Below are 22936 nucleotides of genomic sequence, written 5' to 3'. Positions count from 1 at the left end.
GAGAGAGAGAGATGACACGGTTGTTGTTGCATAGAGACACAAAACCCCATATTCCAAGCTCTTTAGAAAAAATTCAAACCCTAACTCTTTGATTCATGCTATGTTGTGTTTTGGTTGTAAAAGTTGTTTTCTAACGGAAAAGCCAAAGGTGGGTAACGGATGGGTAACGAATTGAAGTTCAGGTGGGCAAAGTGATAAGTTTTGAACTACGGGTAGGTAACGTGTAAACGGGCCAAACCTCAGGTGGGTTTACTGTAATTATCCCTATAAAAAATCATCCCACCCCCACAGTGAATTGTCCATACTTTATGGTTGAAATCAATGCCCAGTTTTCACAAATTTCAATTTTGATCTATTTTTAGGCCCTAAAATATAGCAGCAATATCCTTTCCCAAGAAAATTAATTTGCAGCATAGTGCTTACGGAGACAGCTAGCATCTTCAATTGATACATTGATAATAATCCTAACTAAAAGAAGGAACAGCAAAGCAATACAAAAGAAAGAAGAGTCGGTGGAATGTTGACTCAGCAGAGCAGCAAGAAAATTACAAAGGAAGATAACAGATACAAAATAACATATGCAAAACTGAGTTTTATTCTTTAGAGGCTGGATTTTCTTGTCTATTCCTATGGCTTGGATGGCCTGCACATTAGTGCTCTCTTCTCCCTCTCAGTCTCTCTTTCTCTCTTTCCCCCTCCGTCCCTTAAATTTCTCAGGTCAAGGGCTACTAGGGTACGGTGGGGGTGGAGATGATTTTTTATATTCAGTGGGCTAGGGGAACAACGTCGTTCCTTGAGCCCTTTAGTTTTTTTTTTTTTTTTTTTTTTTTTTTTTTTTTTTAGTGTTTTGAAAAAAAAAAAAAAAAAAAAACCAAAACGGTGTCGTTTTGGTAAGTTAACGGCAACACTTAACAGAAGACTAACGGAAGACTGAATTGATTATACTTGAAACTTAAAGGATTGAAATGACAAAAGTTAAACTTAGAGAACTAAAATGACAAAAGATGAAACTTAGAGGATCAGTTTTGCATTTTGACCTATATTTTTCTATTAACCTTTTCTAGGCGAGCAACTCGTTTTGTTTTTGTGGCTGTTGGTTCAATACCATCTTTTCATTCCATCAAAAAGTCAGCTACAATCTCAAGCATCCAGAACCTTGAATTAGTCTTGTTCACCAGTTTTCTATCATCTTTTCATCTAACAAATAACATGTAAGAATTTACAATAAAAAAATAAAAAATAAAAAGGAAGAAAAAAGAACCTACTGAACAACCAGTAACAACCCAAAATTCCCATCCAAAATCTCACAGTACACGATGATGCAGCTGAGATGGAGATCAAGTGGTGCTCGAGTGGTATAGGTGGGATTTGAATTCCAAATTTCTCGTTCGATAATAAGAGACTTTATCAATTGAGTTAATTAAAACCCATTAAATATTTTAAACTTTAAGGGTATAATCAAAATTGCATCTACTAAATTGCAATTTAATCTTAAAAAATAAATGTAACACGTGGGCCAAGTCTCCTAATGGCGACCATCTCAGGCACTTTTATGTCTGGGTCAATTTATTACATTTCCATGGATGATTGAAGAACTAATGACTAAAAAAAAAAAAAAAAACTAATTGTTTAAGAAAAACGCGGATTTATTTATTTTTTTAATTCAAAAAAAAAATGAAAAACATGTTTGCTTTAGGCATAAACATATTGGGTCGTAGAACTAGAATCTATTAAAATCTAGGAAGCACGGCCATGGTAAAATGGGCTATGTGTCCATGTTGGACACATTTCAGTCCTATCAGACATGGCTATTTGTGTGTTTGACCAAAAAATAATAATAATTTTTTGAAATTATTTTACAAACTTTTAAGTTTAATATTTTTTAATTGTTAAAAATGATCATATTTGGTTTTTTTTTTTTTTTTTTTTTTTTTTTTTTACAAGATGGAAATTCTATTCAAGTCTAATCTAAGTGTATATGCGTGTAAAGCTCCCTCCTAGAAACTTGAATTTTGACCTTTATCCCCCACACCCCACAAGTATTTATACTTGAGTAGTGATCATCACACTAGGATGTGTTGTGGTCAAATTTGGCATGGTTATTAATAATTGATGGTCCTGTTAGTATTTAATGGGTTGGACACTTGGGATTTTTAAAAAAATATATAAATTGTATTCTAAACATTATTTAATAGCTATAAATTTACTTTATTATTTATTATTGTTCTTAAATTGTTACATGTTTAATCATATATGAAATATAAATGTGCTTGAAAATATATAAGTAATATAAAAATAACAATATATTTAATAATTAATTAATATACCTATCTCTGCCATGTTATATTTTAATTTTTTGTACCATCCATACATCTATCCGTGCTTCCGTGATTTAATCAAATCCACTAAAAAGTAAATATGCTTCTTTTTTTCTTTTTAGTTTTTCGCATATCCTTATCATTTAATCTGACATTTCTTTCAGCTTCATCATTCGCAATTTGAAATGAAAAGTATGAGCGCTGGCTCTATTCCATACCATTTATCTGTACTGTCATGATTTCTCATTCATTACAACTGTAATGGAATGTTTCGAAGTATCTTATTGCAGCTAATATAGGGGTATACGACACTTGTACATGATTGATGTCTAGTGCCATGGAGGAATTGGCAACTAATCTATTGGCATGTTATTTCTAGACAGGACAGTTGATTTTACTATAAGATAGCGGTGGTCTTCTGTTACATCCTTCTCTATCTCCTTATCTTGTTTATATTCCACTTCTTTGGGTTCTCCTGTTTTTATGCCTTAGGATTTCCTGCAGCAGAAATGCTTTACAGTGACTCAACTACAATCGGATACTTTTTTTTGGCATCCGTACAAGTTTTGGCTGGACTGAGTCATCCTTCTCCAGAGCTCTCCACCTGTGATATAAGAGATCATAATTTCGGATTCAGATCCTCTAGATTTCTTAGGGTACTATATCAAACAGATTTCCCTAAATTTTAACCATTCTTTAATGATTTAATGGTCTAAATTCTGCCATGTCAGCATTCCACTAACAATAATCTTAATTATTTTGTTTGCAACATTATTTTATTATTTTATGAATATTGTGAGTGGAATGCTAACATGGCAGAATCTTGACTATTAAATCATTAAAGAGTGGTTAGGATTTAAGGAAATTTACTGGTAGAGCACCTTAGGAAATCTAGAAGATCTGAATCCCATAATTTCAGAAAAAGAATTCTAGTTCTGCAAAATTTGAGGTAACGGTTACTGTTAAGTGATACGAGTATTTCAACTGCTAAAAAACCGATTCAAATAATTTTTCAGTAATTCTAGTTCTTCTTTTTCTGAGGCCAAGAGCCTTGTATCTTAGTGACATTGTCCAGTTCTCTCATAAAAAAGAACTCGAGTTCAAATCCGACCTCCCCCACTTATATATATTATAAGCAATAAAAATCCAACAATTTATATTTACTGTATAATCTGTACATCTTACTTGTATCTGCAGACAAGGTAATGAATGAAAATGGATATTTCGAGTTTGGCCAGGTTGATTCCAGGGCACATTCGTGGTCCGCTACCAAAACCAAGAAAGCTGAAAGGCTTTAGGGGTTCCTGCATTTGATTGAAAAATTATTTCCAAGTATGAAATCTGCAGGGTCGTGGTGGATGGAAACAACATCCAGATTAACTGATCAAACTTTCTTGATTTTATATCCTGTAAATTCAAAATGAAAAAAAAAACATTATAATTAAATCATATTTCTGTTAGCTTATATTTGGAGAGGCTATCCAATTTATGGAGTCATACCATCAATCTCAAAATCCTGGGCTGCTTTTCTTGAAAACCAAGGCAATATTGTGGCTCTCCGGAGAGTTTCACTAATCACCTGAATTTGAATGAAGGACAAAAGAATTCAGAACTTGTAAGCTGTTAACAATATATATATATATATATATATATATATATATTTATGTTAAAGATAATAATGATCATTGTGCTACTCACTTTGGCGGTGTAAGGCATCTTGTTAAGTTCAGACCATGTGAGATATTCTCCATCCTTTCTGTTTGCTTGAATTTGTCTGTGCTCCTGCATATCCACCGTACAAATTAAATTCAATGTCTAAAGCTGAAGAAATTAAAACTTCTGGTTATGAGCTGTCGAAGTTAGAATACTCTGAGTTGTTCGAGAACATCTGGATTTTCTCCAAGGAATTTCATGAGCCATGTGAGTGCAGCAGTTGTGGTGTCATGACCAGCAACTAGCAGAGTTAGTATATTGTCTTTCAACTGTGTATCAGTGAGTTTATTTTCATCATCTCCTCCTCCATCTGCAGCCTTGCTATGTTTCATTATCAGGGACTCTAAGAAATCTTGTTGAAAGCCTTCTCCATTTCTTCTCTTGGAAATTATGGAGTCTAACATGGCATACATCCTTTCCCGAGCCTGGTGAAACAGACGAAACGTTGTATTAGACAAAACTTAGAACTTTTATCCCCTTACATTTGAAGCTGCAGAACTTCTGATGCATGGTTTCAGGCATGAATTTGATTGTCATTAAAATGCAAGAATGAGTTTCTAAAGAAGCTCCCTGTCAACAATTTGGTATTGTAATGAATTGTTACCTGAATGCCACGATAAAAAGCTATTCCAGGAATTTTAAATGGCAAAGATGCAAACGAAGAAGAAATGATTTTGAAATTGGACCGAAACTTTTCCTGCTCCTCTCCAATGGGCTCTAAGCTCATTATCATATTTCCAATCACTTTGAGAGTGAACTGCAATATTCAAAGATTTATTTATTTTTCCAGAAACAGCATTAAGACTAGGCAATATTATGTTCTTTTGACTAAATAACCAAAACTCAACTGTAGAAGCCTCTTCAAGAACAAAGGCTGTTCTTTCAGGCCATTGATCCAATGTTTGAATTGCCAGCATATTGATAAACTGAAAATAGTTTTTCAGACCATCAAGTGATAGGGGCTCAGCAATCAGCCGTCTAAGCCGTTTGTGCATTTCTCCAGTGGTTTGAAGCAAACTGGTTGGGCCTAACACTTGCTTGCCTGTATAGAAGAGGTTCAAGCTTGCCATCCCATCTGTTCCTGTTAATAAGATCTTGCTTGCTTCTCTCCCTGTCATAAACACAGTGAATCTACCCAAGACACTTGACTTACACACCTTTCCATACCTAGAAGATAAAAACCACCAATAGAAACAGTAAAAGTGATTATTTTTTGTAAATTGTGGCACTTGTATATTACCTTTTACATTAAAAATTTGATGGATTAGTTACCTTTGTTGCCTCTTTTTCATGAAGTTGTAAATACCAGATGGGCTTGAAAAGTCAGAAAGAAACGAGAAGCTTTCACCTACAATAGGCCAACCCATGGAACCTGGGATTTGCTCCATTTCTTTTGGCGAAGCCTGTGATTTCAGCAAGAAGAAAGCTGAAAGCACGAACATCGACAGGAGCACTACAGTTAGCAACATGCTTAAGTCCATTGCCAATGAGTGACAGCAGACGGCACCAAATCTAAAGGAAACCAAAGATCGCTCTATATGTATCAAATGATTAGCTCCGATGTATATATTCTTCAGTGTGTTGTTACATTCTTATAGGCCACATGGTTGTGTCAGGACACTTTGTGTTGTTTTATAACTTAAGGCAGCAGGACAGCAATTAATTTGTACCTATTTAAAATCCTGACAATGGAAAATGGTGCTACAAATTATACTGCACTGACGTGAAAATGAATATAATTGGTAGGGTCAGAATAATTATTTTTTTTTTAAAAAAATTGTGATAATAATTTTTGTAAGTTTTAATTAATTTAATTGGTAAAATCTTTTATTGTTGGATAAAAGATTTAAAGTTTAAATCTCGTCTATATCAAAAATCTATTAATATCTTAACTTAATGATAAAAACAATTATTATGAAATAGACCTTTATAGATTATAGATTGAAATTCAATATTATTGAATAAAATTTGTAGAGTACCCAGTATCACCCACTAACAATTACTTTGTAATTAACTAGATCCTCCCACAAGTGAGTAACGAGTCCATACATTACAGGTTATGCCTTTGTGCGTGTTTTATCATTTTCTTCAGATGGTATCCAAGGGAAGCTAGTTCTTCTTGTTTATTTCGTCAAATGCTTAATATTTTAAATTATAAATTTCAATTCTTGTTGCCAAGTTAGTGCCTTAGAGCACTCACAGCAGTGATGCTAAAAAGCTATATTGGTATATTTTAGCTCTTCATATACAAAAAACAAGCCCCAGCAGTGGAGCTATAGTTATTTTTTTTTAGCTGATTCGCTACAGTGCACATCTATCTATAGATGTGCACTGTAGCTGTGAGCAAAAAAAAAATATAATTTTTTATTCTGCCGGCTCCTTTTTTTATTCATTCTTTATCACCGTCCCTCTCTCATCTCTCTCTGAACTCATCACTCTCTCATTCACTCTCTGAACTCATCTCTCTCATTCACTCTCCGGTCTTTCAAGCTCGTCAACGTCGCCGACCAATGAAGCTCGACTCATCCTCATCTCTGAACTCATCTCTCTCATTCACTCTCCAGTCTCTCAAGCTCATCAGCGTCGCCGACCCATGAAGCTCGACTCATCCTCATCTCTGAACTCATCTCTCTCATTCACTCTCCAGTCTCTCAAGCTCGTCAATGTCGACTCGTCCACCTCAAGCTCACTCCGGTACAACTTGCTTTTTTTTTTTTTTTTTCATTTTATCAAATCCGGTCTCATTCACTCTCTCTATTTCACTGTCAGCTCTCATCTCAAGCCTCTCAAGCTCACTTTCTCAACGTCGCCGACCCGACCATCGTCAACGTCGCCGCCATCGTCAAGTTCAGACCCACGCCGCCGATCTGCCTCGACGCACTTCTCTTCCGCCGATCCACTTCAGGTCAGTCTCTGTCTTCTTCATGTGGATGCTTTGGGTTTTTTATTTGGGTATACTCTTCCGCCGATCCACTTTAGGTTTTTGATTTGGATCCACTTCATGTGGATGTCTCTGTTTTTTATTTTTGATATATGATTTTTTATTGTTGTTCTGGATTATTGGCTTGGTGATTTTGGTAGATTGATGATGATTATGGTTTGGTAAGTGTGAGTGATGATGATGATGTTTAATGTTCTTAATGGATGAATACGGTAGTTTCTCATTGATGATGATGATGATTATGGATTTTGTGATATTGTGTGCTCTGATTTGGGTGGATTTTGTTGGATATGTTCTGTTGCACAAAACTAGAAACAGAGCACACATTTCTTGTGGTCATTTTAATGAGAAATTGTTAGTTTGGTTTTGAGTTTTGATATAAATGTACGATTGGGAATTTTCTGTGTGCAGGGAAGTTTTGAGTTTTGATATGCATAATCATGTTTTATTGATATAATTCTAAGTATTTTAAGTTTTGATATAAATGTAAGTTTGGGAATTTTGTGTGTGCAGGGAAGTTTAGAAGAGTCGGCGGCGGTATTTTAGAATTTTCTGTGGCAACGGTGGCGGTAAAAGAGTCAGCGGTGGCGGTGGCGGTGGCAGTGGCGGTGACGGTGGTGGTGGCAGCGGTGGCGACGGTAGCGGTGGCGGTTGCAGGTGGTTGTAATTGTTGTTTATTGTAATGAATATATTATTTTATTGTAGTAGATATATTATTTTATTGTGATGTTTATATTATTTTATTGTATTGAAAGCTAAAATAGATCCACTGCTGCAGCATGTGTGTAGGTAAAATAGATAAAGTAACTTTTGGTGGAGCTAAAAAGCTAAAATTTTAGCTCCACTGCTACTAATGCTCTTACATTTGTCCTCAACTCAATGGAAATGAATAAATTGCTGGACGCTTCACTGGCTCTAAATTGTGAGCGATAGTGATATTTTGTTTGCCGTCCTTACAAACCTGATGCATGTCACAATCAAGACAGTGATGACATACTGAGGGTCTGCGTTGCAGGGCATTAATGAATTCTAGCCAAATGACATTTTCTAGTATCATTTTGTCACTGTTTCACAATTGTCTTAACCATAGCTGCACAACATTCAGAGGACTAATTATTTTTGTATTTAGGATTACTTAGAGTATCTTTAGCAGAATTATTAAATTTTTGTACTGTTTGAAGAATAAATAATTACTTTTATCTTTATCTACCAAATTTTTTAAATACACTTTTCAATAAATTCTCTATCTCATTTAAATATTATTTCTTCATTCATTATTTATTTTTTTTTAACAACTACACATCTTCCAATATTTTTTTATTCAACACCTAATTATTATAATAGTAAAAAAGGATTTGAAGTATGAACAGTAGCTCATCAGACTTGATGAGCTACTGTTCATTAGCCAAAAAAAAAATTCATGTATAGAGAGGCCATTGGAGCAGCATTTTGTGGTTATACTCTCTAAAATAGAGAGTATTTTGTGTTTGCTGATGCTGTTGGAGATGCTCTTACTTGTATAGCTTAGATGAACTATTTTTCTTTAGTAGTAGATATTGAGGATTGGGATTTTTACAACCGTTGAAAACTTGTGGAAAGAATGTTTTAATAGCAAAACTGGTGACCACAAAGGGTTTTAACTAAGACACTATGAAGAGAACCCTATTGAAGGTTGTAGGTGCTTTTTGTGTTGATGGGCTAAATCTCGATCTGCTGGGTTAAGGCCCTTTCTGCTGTAGGTTGGAGAGTTGAGCCTGGCCCATTATACTAGCAGGACCTTGCTAAAGGGTCCGTCTTTGCACAAACCCAGCACCCAAAAATAAAGACAACAAACATTAACAAATAAATATATAAGTTCTAGTTAGCTCAACTGGTAAAGTCTCTGATGGTTGAATAAAAGATGCCTACACCAAAAACCAATTAGTGTCTTGGTCTGATGATAAAGAGCATCATCAAAAACGAACGTCATAGGTTGAAACTCTCTCAATATATATATATATATATTAGTCCACAAATGTCAATACACATTTATAGATTTAAGAGCAAATATCTTGTAGCAAGAAGGTTAGTTATAGCAGGAAGTAGTTAGTGTAACCAATACAGTAGAATGTGAAATAATACAACAAAGTGTAAAATGACAAATTTTTCTGCAAGAAGTGAACAAAAGAAAGCCCAAACATTAACTTGGACAACCTTACTATTGGGCTAAACCATCAAAAGTTGTGCATTTTGGGGAATGGGTCTGGATAGCTACTTGTTAATCCGTTGGGATTTCAAAGAGCAGGTTTGCTGTAAAAGGGAGGGAAAAGATGGTCTATTGATGCATGCATTTTCTGCTGTGCTCACTCTTCTCTCTTTTACTTATTTTATGGCTACTGATCCTATTTATACTAGGTTAACCCCATTGGATTTTTCCATTTTACCCTTATTGCTCACCAACTATTTTTGTCTGCTGTGAGCACCCCTTCAGAGTTACCCATTGTCCCACTGGCCTCTCGGCCTCCACTACACCTGGGCATGCCTAGTGCTTTCTCTCTCTTCTATTACTTATTTCACAACAAATCCTTATTTGTTTGGTTCTGCCGTGAGTCTATCTCTCTCATTCTGATGGGCAAAACTTTAGTTTTCTTTCTACCTATCTCTATTGCATGCAACAAGTGGTCCTAGCCATTTACTACCTATTTTGGGCAAAGATGCATTCCTAGCAGAGCAGCTCCCAAAAGAGGTCTTGGCTGAGTACTAGAAATAAACCATTTTCCCCCCTCCATCAAATTACACCCTCTACAAATCCTTTGACCGTAGGCCTACCTCCCTTGCATTGGTTGGGTACAGGTTGGTGGTGCTCTAGCCAAGATGTGGTTGTCTTATTGCTTCTTGCTTTTTCTTCTTTCTTTCCCATGCCATTCCTGCCGCGGACGTATGACCTTGTCTTGTTCTGGTCCTGCACTCTCTCTGCTCATGCTTATCTTTTATGGGAAATGTCATGGGCTTATTGGGCTTTGCCCCACTTTCGCCCCTTCTTAGGCCTGTGGGTTTGCCTACTGCTTGCCCATTGGGCCTTATTTCTTTATCTTCTTTGTTTCGGGCTTTTACATCCCTCTGTTTCTGCCATTACTTACTAATTTCTTATTGCATTCCTTTTTTACTTGTTATTGGGCTTTTTCTACTGTTGGGCATTTTTTTATATCAAAAAAGGGCATCAACAAAGATGAAGGAGGTCACAGTTAGAGGTTTGGCAACAACCTCTTCCTGTTTGAATTTGGTGATGATGCAAACAAAAACAGGGTGCTAGCCAATTATCCAAGGACGTTTGACAAACTACACTTTTTTTCCCCTTCTTTTTAAACTAAAGTGTGTGTACAAAAATCTTTGAACACCTAAACATTTTCTACATGTAATCTTTTATTTTACAAACACTTTAGAGTTCGTTTGATTGGAGTGAGAACATGGAACATGAGGGTTGAAAAATGAGGGAGAGAATTGTTTTCTCACTAGGCCACATTTTGTGAAGAGGAGGTTTTATCCCAAAATTGATGAGAAAATAGGGGAGAAACTGGGCTTAAGATATGAAATTACCCATTTGCCCCTCTCCCTCCTGCACTTTGGTTTCCTCTTTTTTATTTTATTTTTCAAGCTTTAAAAGTCCATAATTTTTTTAATGAAATATTTATAAATTTGATAAAAAATAATAAAGTATAAACAAGCATTAAAAGATTTGTTTTTAGTGATATTTCAAATAAAAACTTATTAATCTAAAATAAAATTACATTTAACATAAATTTGTAAATTGCTTTTTTTTTTTATGAACAAATTTGTAAATTACATATTAACATGTAATGATGTAAAAGCATAATTCTTGAATCACAAATTAATTGACATTGAGTGAGGCAACTATAAATGCCGTAAAATTATAATAAATATAATAAAAATTCACTAGAAGATACAACAAAGTCAAGCAGCTTAATGGTTAGCGTCAAACTATAATGAGGATGGGTTTGATGAAACTCAATTGTGTGTTACCTAAAGAAAAGCAAGAAAATTGCTTGTGGAGCAATTTCTCCGAGCAAACATGAACTTACTAAGTTGGCTCTAAGACTATGGGTCTGTTTGGATATCACTTATTACTGAAAATTGAAAACTGAAAATACTGATGTGAAATAATTTTTAAATGTGTGAATAGTATCGTAGGACCCATTTTTAATGAAAGTTTTGCTGAAAAAAGAGGTTTGTTTGTCCCGTGAACAGTGTACCGGACCCACACAAAACATCAAATGCCAACGAAAACGCAGACATTGGCGTATCCAAACGCTCACTATATCACAAAATAATCCAATTCACAAGTTACGAGATTATTTGTCTCATAATTTTTAAAATATATTTTCAAAATAAGTAAAAAGTAATATAGAGTTGACCATATATTAGACTGTAAGTTTTAGTAATGTTAAAAGCCTAAGTCACCACCACCACCAAACAAAATCAATCCTCCTTAACATCAAACAAAAATTTAATCCAATCGATTCCAATAATAATAATAAATCAATCTAATCAAATTGGTGATGGTGAGAGGAGGATTTAAAGGATTGGGCTTGAGAGAGTTCGAGTTCCAATGGAAGTGCTCGCCCAAATTTGTGACAGTGGGAGGAGTGGTGTTGGTCAAAAGAGTTACCCCAATCAGTGCTTGATGTGATCAATTTAATTTTAATTTCAAGTATAATTTATATTATTGTAACATGTTTTATATTAAAAAAAATTATAACAGATATGGTACGTGATGAGGCTCCATTGAGTCCTATGGGGCAAGGCAATTTGCCCTAACATGCGGGGGGTGGGTGGGGGTGGTGAAGCATTGATGATCCAACCCCGCCTTACCCTACTGCCAACCCTAATTGCATTGCACAGAGAGAGAGAGAGAGAGAGAGAGAGAGGGGTAAATTAGTCCTAAAACAAAAACCAAAGCATCAAAAAGATGCTTTCTAATCTAGCGTTTGCACATTAAAATATGAGTTAGCATGTATAAGTTATGTTTTGTTAAAACACCCGACCAAACAAACATTTTTTTAGTGGGATCCACAACCTTTCGATTTTAAGGCTTGAAAGCTGCTTTTTAAATGGGGGCACGAAACACGCTCAAAATAGGTGCTCGTTCAAGTTTAGATAATATAATCCTGAACCATATTATAGATGGAATCCTAACAATTTCATTCAAACTAAACTTATCAAATTTAACAATTGAAAGTTTGTACACTAAATTATGATAAAGCCAAACTATAGGGAGTAAATTGCAATTAAACCTAAAGAAAATGGTAGTCAGTATATCAATCAATTTGAACATCAGAGGAGACTTCCCCCATCCCAATATAAGACAACCAGAAAGGATAGTTTTCTGTTTTACTAATGGTGAAAAATGCCTCCTATTTTTACATCTGGCCAAAATGAGAAAATATTATCTGCCAAGTTCCATCATTCTAAAGCAGAGGCTGCTTGTTCCGTTGGTAAAACGTAACAATGTTCATCCACCCATTAATTGTACTACTAGCATACTTTTAACTGACTCTATCCTAATACTAGAAACATAGCCATATATGACTGATACAAGGGGCTATTGCTATTCTGAGCAACACCCTTCACAAATTTACCTGCAACACATATACATATACATACATGATACATACATGTACAAGATGCTACCTGAGATGAATTACCCTCTATTTTATAAGTATCAATTTGCTACTATAACATGTGATGTTGCTAGACCCTCTGGTTGTAGTCCAAGAAGTTAGGGCGAGGCTGCCCATTTAGTGTCTGGTTGTTTGTGGATGACTGTGTCATGTGACGCTGTTGCTGTTGCTGTTGGTGTGGCTGGGTCTGGGCCTGGGTCTGGGTCTGGAGACTACCAAAGTGATGTAAGGCAGGCTGATGGGAGGAATATTGAGGGGGCAGCCCTCTGTTGAAAGGATTGCCGTTGACAGCTGGAAGTTGGCCGGCTGCTATCTTAAGCCGCTGCACTTCGTCCTTCAGTGCTTCGTTGAGAGCTGTAGATCACACAGTAAATAGTTACATTAATTCCTGACCTGACCTGACCTGATTTTATTCTTCAAAATCCATTAGAATAGAATGCAAGTCATCAAAACCCAAAGGTTATGTTCTCTAGGAATTTGCAAACCAGATGGAGACCAAATCATTGTGTATTCTTTTTTATGGCACTTGCAAGAAATACTTCAAAAAATTCAAGAAATTTTTATTGATTAGGTTGTTTGGTACTGCACTTTATATGAAATGGTGAATGATAGTTTGTATCAACCCATCCTAATGGCTTCAAAAGGCCCATTACAGACAGTTGACAAAATGCATACCATCTCTAAGTTGTGCTTGCTGCTCCATAGCTTGCAATCGCAGTTTGAGTTCCTTGTTCTCATTAGTCAAGCCAGTGGTGTCTCTCTGCATCACGCAAAATATACATGAGAAGCCTTCTTAACATTTCTTCTCCGTTTTTCCTTATTTTAGTTTAGTGTGTAAATTCTAAGTTTCTAACCAATATATAATAGCCTAAAAGTTGCCATGTCGGATCAAATTAGGTGACCACCACACTTAGCCTATGCCTCTATTACAAGAATCTTTGTAATATAATATTATTCTAAATTCAAAAAAGAGGGGGGGGGGGGGGGTGGGGAGAAGAAAAATCAGATCAGATGAGGATGTGCACAAAATGACAAAATGAAAATGGAAACACGAATAATATATGGGGGCATTTACTGGAGCCCCTGATGCAACACAAACATATACGCATGCACATGCCTGGAGTCCATGGGAAAACCATATATTAGGCTGGTACAAAACAAATATCTACCTTCTTATAAAAAAAATACAGCACATGTTCAACATTCATCATTGAATGGAGCAGTCAATACAAGGATGCAAAATGTGGCTACTCTTGTTCTTGTTATGGCAAAGTATAATGAACACACTGCCAGTATACAGACTGATTTAAGCACGCATTGTATTAACAAAAATATTATGCAGTACTGGCAGAGAAGCATTTTACATATCATAAAACTAACTAATACTGACATCCACTGCTCTGAAACAAATATCACTCGCCTCTTCCCACAAACTATTTTTGACATCCACCAACACATGATGTAGCTACATCAATTAATCCCTTTTTCATGAAATTAATCACCTTTTCTCTGTTGAAATAAATGAAATCAATCATTTATTAAAAGGACCCCCACACACCCAGGCCCCGGGGGGGGGGGGGGGGGGGGGGTGTGGGGGGGGGGGTGGGTTCAATTATTTAATAAACCCCAGAGTTTGACATTGCTTTCAAATTAAACCCTGAAAGTTCAATGGTAGTATTGTACCAATGACCCTGGTTTCAAATTAAACTCTGAAATTTCAATTTTATACAAGTTTTGAAACCATAGCAATCTAGACCCCGATAGTCCAAAGTAAATGAAACTCATGAATTGCACTTGAGACCATTTTGGGAACTAAAAGGCTCTTCAAGCAAATTCAAGAGCAGTATTTTAGTGCAAGAAAACCCACAAAATGATGGCATCATCATTAGACTTCACTGAACTGACTGGGCATTTTACAAATGAGGAAGCCATTTTGTGATCCTATATTGGTGTCAAACTACCACTTGCGACTCACATGCTAAATATTTAGAGCCTAGTCAAGTTCAAGTACAGCTTATGTGGCTTTTTGTTAACTTTCACTTAACATAGACTCATAGAGGTTCAAATTGTAACAATTTCAAACTATAATATGAATATGAACATCGAGGTAAATGAACTCATGGTGAATTTAAAAATAGGCTCAAATTTAACATCCCTTTGGGAGGAGGGAATGGAATAAAATGAAAATAATAATTTTAGAATATTCCTTTCATTCCGTTGTTTGGGAGTTTTAATGAGGGGAATGGAAAGTCCATTTCCTTGGAGTTTAAGTGGGAAGGAATGAATGGGTAGGAAGAAACACTTATTACTCTTTTTTCCCTTAAAATCTCAAATTTTCATTCCCCTCAAAATTAGGAGGAATTGGAGAAAATGAAATTAAGTTTAACAAAATTTTCATTAGAACTCCCAAAATACCCTTATACATTCAGCTCTTTATTTTAAATTAGGGGTATAATAGTAATGTTATTATAAAATGATTCCATTACATTTCTTTTATATTACTCTCATATTACTCCCAAACAACGTTACTTTCACTGCTTTATTTTAAAACATTTAAACAAGATTACTTAATTTCATTCCATTCCTTTATTTTCCATTACTCAAATACATTCCATTCTTTCCCATTCCTTTATGATTTACTCATTCCATTTCATTCCTTTCCTTTATGAACTCCAAAATGAAGGCTAAGGTTTATTACATAATTACATTCCCCCAACCCCACCCCCCCCCCCCAAAAAAAAAGGACTATTACATTGTTGTAATTGATAATCAAAAGGATCCAACAGTTTCTGTGACCTTCAGTAAACAATTATATGTTAGTTACTCATCCCCCCAAACAAAAAACAAAAAAGTAACTCATTGTATGTTAGTCAATACTCAAAACCTTATAGACTTCAGAAACTGAAGTGAAAATTGATATTTACATATATATTACATGAATTCTGTAGTATACACCCTTATGAAACACTAACAGCAATATGTAATGTCAAGTTACAAATAGAAGCATAAGATGATTCAGGGACAAGCCTTTCCCCTGACTAATACAATTAAGACTACTATGTGTGTGTATATACAGACATATAGGGTTGGATTTAAGTTAAACTTGGTTATGTAGCCATGGAAGAGTAATTTGTTACTACTTACTACTTCGCAAATTCATCTTGAAATTCAAGATTTATTTTGTGAACCATTTTATAGGGTCTATGTGTGAAGTCTAATTGAAGTAGAAGTTATCTAATTGAAGTGTCTAATTTTGTGTGTCCTAGGATAAAAGTTAGAACAATTTCACATTTTGGTTTTTATGTAAAAAGTTATGGTCAAATTCGTATTCATGAGTAAAACTATAATTTTTGCAATCCTTGTGAATTAAGGTATTTTGGTAATTTCGTATCAAAAAAAAAAAAAGGTATTTTGGTAATTTAGTTGAGTCCAGAATTTTCTAAGAGATCCTAAATATCTTAGGCTTTATTTTCTTTGGTTCCAATTAGTTGTATTATGTTTTTAGTTTACTAGTCAAACTAAGGGTGTGTTTGTTTGGAGGTGAAATAGGGTGGATGGAAAACTTTGGAGAAAAAATAGGAGAGAAAATGGAGAAGGGTGTTGTTTGGTAAGGAGGAAGGGAGAGAAAATTTTTTGGTGGGGCCTAGGCATGTTCCACCCTGGCCCACCTAAAACTTGTCTCTCCAAAATGGAGAGAAAACATGGTGGGAGGAGTTTGATGGATAAATGACAAAATTGCTCATTGCACTGATTTTGGCCAGTTGCCTTGGTTTTCTTTTTTTAAGCCTTTTTTTTTCTTCTGCCTGCTTTACTGGGTGTTTGCTCCTTTTAAGACATTTTATTTTTATTATTATTATTATTATTTTTTTTTTTTTTTCACTTCCTGGGAACGTTGCCTACTTTTTTATTTTATTTTTTAATCCTTTTTTCTTTTGATTTCTTGGGCCGTACGTGGTGTTATGTTTTTTTTTTTTTTTTTTTTTTTAATTAGACATGATTTTTTTTCCTGTACATAATTTTTATTGTTTAATAAATTTGGGTGATTGCCTTTTTTTTTTTTTTTTTTTTACTTTTTTATTTTAATTGTGCATCATTTTTTAACAAGGGTATATGAGTAAATTTATACAAACTCACTTTTTCCATCCCTCCACTTTTTCACTCCAACCAAACAAAAATGAGAAAAATTAAAATTTTTTTCTATCCTCCCACCATTCTCTATCTTCCCACTTTTCCACCCCTCCAACCAAACACACCCTAAGTGTCCGAATACTACTAGTACAAGAAGGAGTCCTCATATATATTTATGCTCAATCTACTCGGAGAATAATGGAGCTAATTTTTTATTTATAATTCAATAATTTGGGAAGAGGGGATTTGAACCCTAGTGCTTCTTATAAAAGAGAGCAAGACCTCTAAGCTACAAATCTATTGGCAAAGATTGGAGTTAATTAATAAACAATATTGAGTTTTTTGAGTATTATTATTATTATTTTTTTTTTTTTGGTAAGTAAGTTTTTTGAGTATTAATGTAACAATTCGAGGAAAGCACTAGCTACATATGCACTTACACCTCAAAATGACTAATCAAGCTGCAATTGGGGCTCCTCGTGATCACTCATAAACCCAAGTTCCACCTAGTAACTGGTAAATACCCAATGTGGGACTCAGCACATGCTCACACAACACACTCCCAAACAATCCAATCTAGACAATTTGGGATATCACAATCTTCCCCACTTTTTCTCTTTTCCCTTTTCTTCTTCTCTCTCTTGTGGTACTAATCATGGGTATTGTTCATACAGCTCCTCAACCGCATAAAAATTCACCCTTTTCCTTCTTCCTTACAACCCTAGCTTAAACCATTTCTTTTACTTATCAAAACCCTAAAACTCCACATGCTTTCTTCTACCAAATATCCATAAAATAGCTCATCAAATCACCTTTTAATTCCAAACAAAACCTCGTAACCTTTTCTTCTACAATTCTAAACCCTAGATCCACAAATTCTCACAACCACAAACTCACCACAAGCACGCATAAACAAATTCCCTAATTTGTCCTATGTCAATTTGGTTGGTATTAGAGCCAAAATCCTACCACAAGTTCATTGATAAACTTTTCTCCACCCTTGACAAAATTTCTCATTCATGAGTTCTCACCAAAAAAAATCTCATTCAAGATGGTGGTCGCCAACACAAAACTAAATTCAAAGTTACATGCATTTTCTCAAGATTTTGTAGAAACCAAGAAAATTTTGCAACAATTGAATGAAAGGGTGTGTTCAATAGAAGAAAAGCTATAAGATTTGTGTTCTATATGACAAACTTTAGATAAGCTGGCAATTGCTAGTTTGGAAAAATATCCTATTAGGTTAGCAGATGTCAATAACTTAGATATTCTATATTAAAAACCCAAATTTATCCCCACCCTTGTTGGCAACCAATTCACCATTATCCCTTCAAAATCTAATTATCTTTTGGATATGATCCTACCAATTTGTTGCCATAACAACCTCAATTGGGTATTGGTTCAATGCCTTAAAGGTGTGGTATTAAGGAGAAAACTAAACCTTGTGATTCATTATTAGTCCAACTTCAAGAAAAGCCAAAATAATGCATTAGAAGAGCAAGGAGACCACAGAGAAGCAAAATGAGCATAAGGTTGATTATGGAAAAGCCAAGACCAATAAATTGAACGCCTTAAAAAAATTGATTTTTATTATTTCAAAAGAATTTAATCATTTAATGATATGGTGGGAAAGAAACAGTTGTTATCTGTAATGCTTAGGAAGGTGATTGAAAAGTTGGTTCAAATTTCAAGTTCAACGGTTATTATACTTCAACACTTTTAAACTCAAAACTTGAAGCCAATTTTTTTCTAACTGGGAAAAACGATGCACACATAGAAGAGTAATTGTTACTACTTTGCAAATTCTTCAATTTAAGATTTATTTAATGGGGTCCAAGTATGAAGTCCAATTGAAGTAGAATTTATGTAATTTTGAAGGTCCAGTTTTGTAATTTCAAAGGTTACAAAATTGGTTTTATATCAAAAATATTATTTGTTTTTAAATAATTGTTAAAAATTCTTTTGTAAGTAGACAATAAATATATATATATATACACACACACACATGTATCTATTGTCTACCTAAATAATGAAAAAAGAATAATAAAAAGTAAACACATAAAAGAAAATTTTAAAAAGAAGTTGGCCTAACCTAAGCACACACAAACAAAAAAAAAAAAGAGAAAGGGGGAAATCACAAAATGGATTTAGATCTGGCCTGACTCCTTTGGTCCTTCTTGAGCAAGAAGAAGAAGAAGATCTGTGATGGGCTGGTTTAGTTAATCTTTTTTTTCTGCACAAGGTGTGTCCTGGTTGTGTCTCGGCTGTGTCTGATTATTAGATGAAGAAGAAGAAGAAGATCTGTGATGGGCTGGGTTAGTCTTTTTTTGCACAAGGTGTGTCCCAGCCGTGTCCGATTATGAAAAAAAATAAATAAATAAAAGAGAAGAGAGGGAAGGTGTAGCCGTGTCCCATATGCGTACAACACAGGCATGGCAGGAAAATTGCCATGTCCATGCTTTCTTGATAAGAAGTAATAAGTGTATATATATATATATATATATATATATCCTTTCCTTACATGCTACTTACCTCTTTTTCCATGCCAAACATGGCAATACTGGTACCATTTCCTCTATAGCCAAAACATGAGTGATTGTGGTAAAAGGAAATTTTATTATTATTTTAAAATGAGTGATTCATTTTGAACAGAGTTGGCTGCAATATAAAGCAATATCAATACCATTCCATTAAACATACTTGGAATTACTCTAGTTGAAATAATATCTTGTGTGAGCTACCTATGCACCACCCAGAATGTATGTTAATTTAGGGCTGAATTAAATGATTGGAACAATTGTAACTATATCTTTGAACCTCATTGCAGGTTCAACCCTCCATTACAGCGTGATACAGGTGTAGACAACAAGACTTATCGTAATACCATTTTGACATATATTTTCTATGCATGCATCATATTACATCTGTGACTTCAGTCGGTGTTTATTCTTCATAGATGTTGAGAAATCTTACAGCACTTCCTTTAACATGGTAGAAAAAGAAAACCGAAAAGCTCTAAGAGAAAGCATGGAACTTCAAGTTAATAAATTCATGCAACCACAATGCTTTACTTTCAAGGAAGATATGCACAAGCCACCAAACATTAGCAACTTCACAAATGTAAGATCTAAAACTTTTTGTGCATGTGTGTAAAGTGTGTGCATGCGCTTATCCATTTAAAGAAGGAAAATATTGTATAGTTCCATTGAATACGTCTCTCTTTGGGTTTTTTTTTGGTTGAGGGATGAAGGTATAAGTACCCATACAAATGAGGTAAATGTTTTATAGTTTCCACTGATTGGTCTTGTTCTTTAATCAAAATAAGCCAATGAAAATAACCTATACCACACATCGCTTAAATATACAAACAAGTTACCAATGAGCTGTAGTTCAAATGGCACTTCCTACTCCAATGAGTTGTAGTTAAAATTGATTACAGATCAAGTATGTAACTTACCAATAAAGAAAAAATTTACAAACGCGACATACCAACAAAATTCACATCATAGTTAGCCGAGGGTTTCATTGCATAAGAAAAACTTAAGATCTCTCTTATCAATCCATATATAAAGCTATAAGTGTAATGGTGATACCTGTAGCAGAGTGACCTGAGCCGACAGTGTGGTAGCTTCGGTCTGAAGTGTCTGCACCTTCCTCTCTAGCTCATTAGTATAACGTATCTTCCTTTCCTTTGATCGCGCCGCGGATTGCCTATTAGCAAGAATCCTACAATACCCAAAATAACAAATACCCAATTGCACCATTCACCTCTCAAAAATCTAGATAAATTCATCAACAAAACAAACCATAAATCTCAAAAAACATAGCATCATATAAATAGTAAACACAACTTTCTCTCTTACCTACCACTAAGTTTCAATAAAAGTGACAAAAAAGAAACAAGGGCTCCTTTACCTTTTAGCTCTTTTGGGATCAATCAGAGAAAGCTCGGCGAGTCTATCAGGCGCCATAGCTTTCTTCATAGCATCGATCGAGGAGTCAGCCTCAAACGACGTCGTGGAAGACCCATCCATGGAATTGCTATGCCTGTGATGGCGGACCCTCTTGTCCCCAGCACCATTTTTCTCGTCACCAGTTCCGAGACTGAGACCCTCGAAGAAATCAGAGTCAACAGACAAGCTTCGGAAGTGGGCCATGGACCCGGATGTGGGCTTAGCGGACTCGTCAGAGGAATCAACGGCCATGGGAGTGCCACGTGGAGGGGGAGAAGGGAGGGTGGAGAGGTCGAGGTCGGAAGGGTCGAAGAGGAGAAGGTCGTCCAAGTTGGGAAAACGGAAGGAGGTGTCGGAATGGGCCCTGCGGTGGTGGGACCCACGCAGCTGTGGGGTCTCAGGCATCTGTGATATGTCAACTGCCACCGGCGGTGGCTTTGCTGTGAACTGTGATTCCATCTTTTTCTGCTGTTGTTGTTGGTGGTGGTGGTGGTGGTGTTGATGCCTTGATGGTGGTGGTTAGGTGGTGCTGGTGGTGGTGGTGCTGTTGATGGTGGTGGTTAGGTGGTGGTTGTGATGGGGGACATTTCCGGATGTGTCGGGGGGCTGTGGAAGGAGAGAGAGAAAGAGTGGAGTCGAGAGAGTCTAGGATGACTTTCGTTTTTGGCCCCTCGTGAGTTGAGGGTATTATTGGAATTCAAATTTGTCAACTCAGAGATTTTTTTTTTTTTTTGATAGGCAGAGATTATTTTTAATCTCTAAAAGTGGTATAAGAAGTTCTTTAATTTGCTTCCATTTTTAGTAGAATATGTGACACCTAATCTTTTTTTTCTTTTTCTTTTTTTTTTTTGAGAAACGTCACACCTAATCCTATTTGAATGAAAGGATTTAATAGATGGGAATCTTATCTTCCTTGAGTAAGGGAATCTTGAAGATGTAATTTTGTTTGTAATTTTATTTATTTATCTATAATTTGATAATTGGAGAAGGAGATTTGAACTTAGATTTCTCTATACGAAGAATTTGAAAATATGAATTGAGTTTCAGGTTTTTGGCAACTTTATCCATAACATTGAAAATCATGTTGTTAGATTACATCTTTCATTTGTTTCCAAATGAAAAACTTGTTGCCAAAGGACTTGTAGCTGAATTAGCACCTCCCCATGCACAAAGTGTTTGAGGGTCTAAGAGGAAAGGGTTCGAGTTGCGAGGTTAGTGGTATATTATAATTATTTCTCAAAAAAAAAAAAATGAAAAGCATGCCGTTAGATTACATATTTAATTTGTTTTTAAAATGCACATTGAATTCCATATTAGACGAAAAATACCATTTTGGTCTCTATATATGGTTTGCCATTAACTTGATCCTTACATTTTGGTAGCATTCAATATGATCTCTATTATTTTCAACTTGCAATCAATTTGGTCATTATTGTCAAATCACAATTTTTTCGCATTTTCTTGCACTTTCTTAATAGCCAAACACAAATCAAATTTACCAATTTCCACTTCAGGAGACATGCGTATTAACTTAGCAACTAAAACAGACTCAAATTTGGACCTAGAATAATAGCAAATTGAAAATAATATGGACCAAATTGACTACAAGTTGAAAATAATAAGAACCAAATTGACTATAAGTAAAATATAAGGACCAAATTGACATTGACCCCAAAATGCAATTTTGGTCCCTACACAAATTTACTGCACAAATTTATGTTTTGTGTACAATTTTAAAGTTAAAAAAGGCAAATTTACTATTTACATCATTTATGTTTAGTGAATTGCCATTTTAGTCCCTTAAAGTTTTCTTTTATCATTTAGTCCCTTAAGTTTAAACAACACATGCAAACTTGAGTTGTCATTAGTTTGTAGTAGGGGTGTTCGCAGTTTGGTGCGTTGTAGTTTTGGCCATTTTTAGCACCGCACTTTGTGGTGCGGTTTAACCAAAACTATAACCGCATTGCACCTCTTTTTTGTAGTCACATGTGCGGTGCAATACAATGTAGTGTATAAGATGCAGTTAAAAAAATAAAATAAAAAAATAATACGTGTGGTGAGTTTTGTAGATTGGATGAGTTTTAAAACTAACAAAAGAGTAATCCTATTTTGTAGGGAGTTAGTGAGTAGAAGTAGGAATTTAAATCAACGTAAAAGTAGGAGTTTATTAGAAGCAAGAAGGCATTTTAACGTAAAAGTAGAAAT

The 22936-nt window shown here is 35.1% G+C and overlaps 1 protein-coding gene and 1 pseudogene across 1 annotated transcript; both read right to left on the bottom strand.

Moving 5' to 3' along the window:
* Positions 1–2503: 2503 nt before the first annotated feature.
* On the bottom strand, positions 2504–5602 carry LOC126713031 (abscisic acid 8'-hydroxylase 3-like; annotated as a pseudogene).
* Positions 5603–12330: 6728 nt separating this feature from the next.
* LOC126713029 (transcription factor VIP1) lies at positions 12331–21298 on the bottom strand. Its single transcript, XM_050412622.1, has 4 exons — positions 20694–21298; positions 20372–20504; positions 13326–13410; positions 12331–13004 (listed from the first exon to the last, which is right to left on the bottom strand). Exons 1-4 carry the CDS (start codon positions 21188–21190, stop codon positions 12721–12723), a joined length of 999 nt encoding a protein of 332 aa, XP_050268579.1. The 5' UTR covers positions 21191–21298; the 3' UTR covers positions 12331–12720.
* Between the last annotated feature and the right edge of the window lie 1638 nt (positions 21299–22936).

The sequence above is a fragment of the Quercus robur genome, chromosome 2, assembly GCF_932294415.1.
Source record: "Quercus robur chromosome 2, dhQueRobu3.1, whole genome shotgun sequence".
Lineage (NCBI taxonomy): Eukaryota > Viridiplantae > Streptophyta > Magnoliopsida > Fagales > Fagaceae > Quercus > Quercus robur.
Note: the sequence above shows the minus strand (reverse complement) of the source record. Positions and strands in the feature narration are given on the sequence as shown.

Excerpts from the sequence above, each read along its gene's own strand:
- LOC126713029 (XM_050412622.1), bottom strand. The coding sequence starts at position 21,190 with ATGGAATCACAGTTCACAGCAAAGCCACCGCCGGTGGCAGTTGACATA. Across the intron at positions 20,505-20,693 it reads GATCCCAAAAGAGCTAAAAG|GATTCTTGCTAATAGGCAAT; the intron begins GTAAAGGAGCCC and ends TGGGTATTGTAG. Across the intron at positions 13,005-13,325 it reads GCAAGCACAACTTAGAGATG|CTCTCAACGAAGCACTGAAG; the intron begins GTATGCATTTTG and ends TGTGATCTACAG.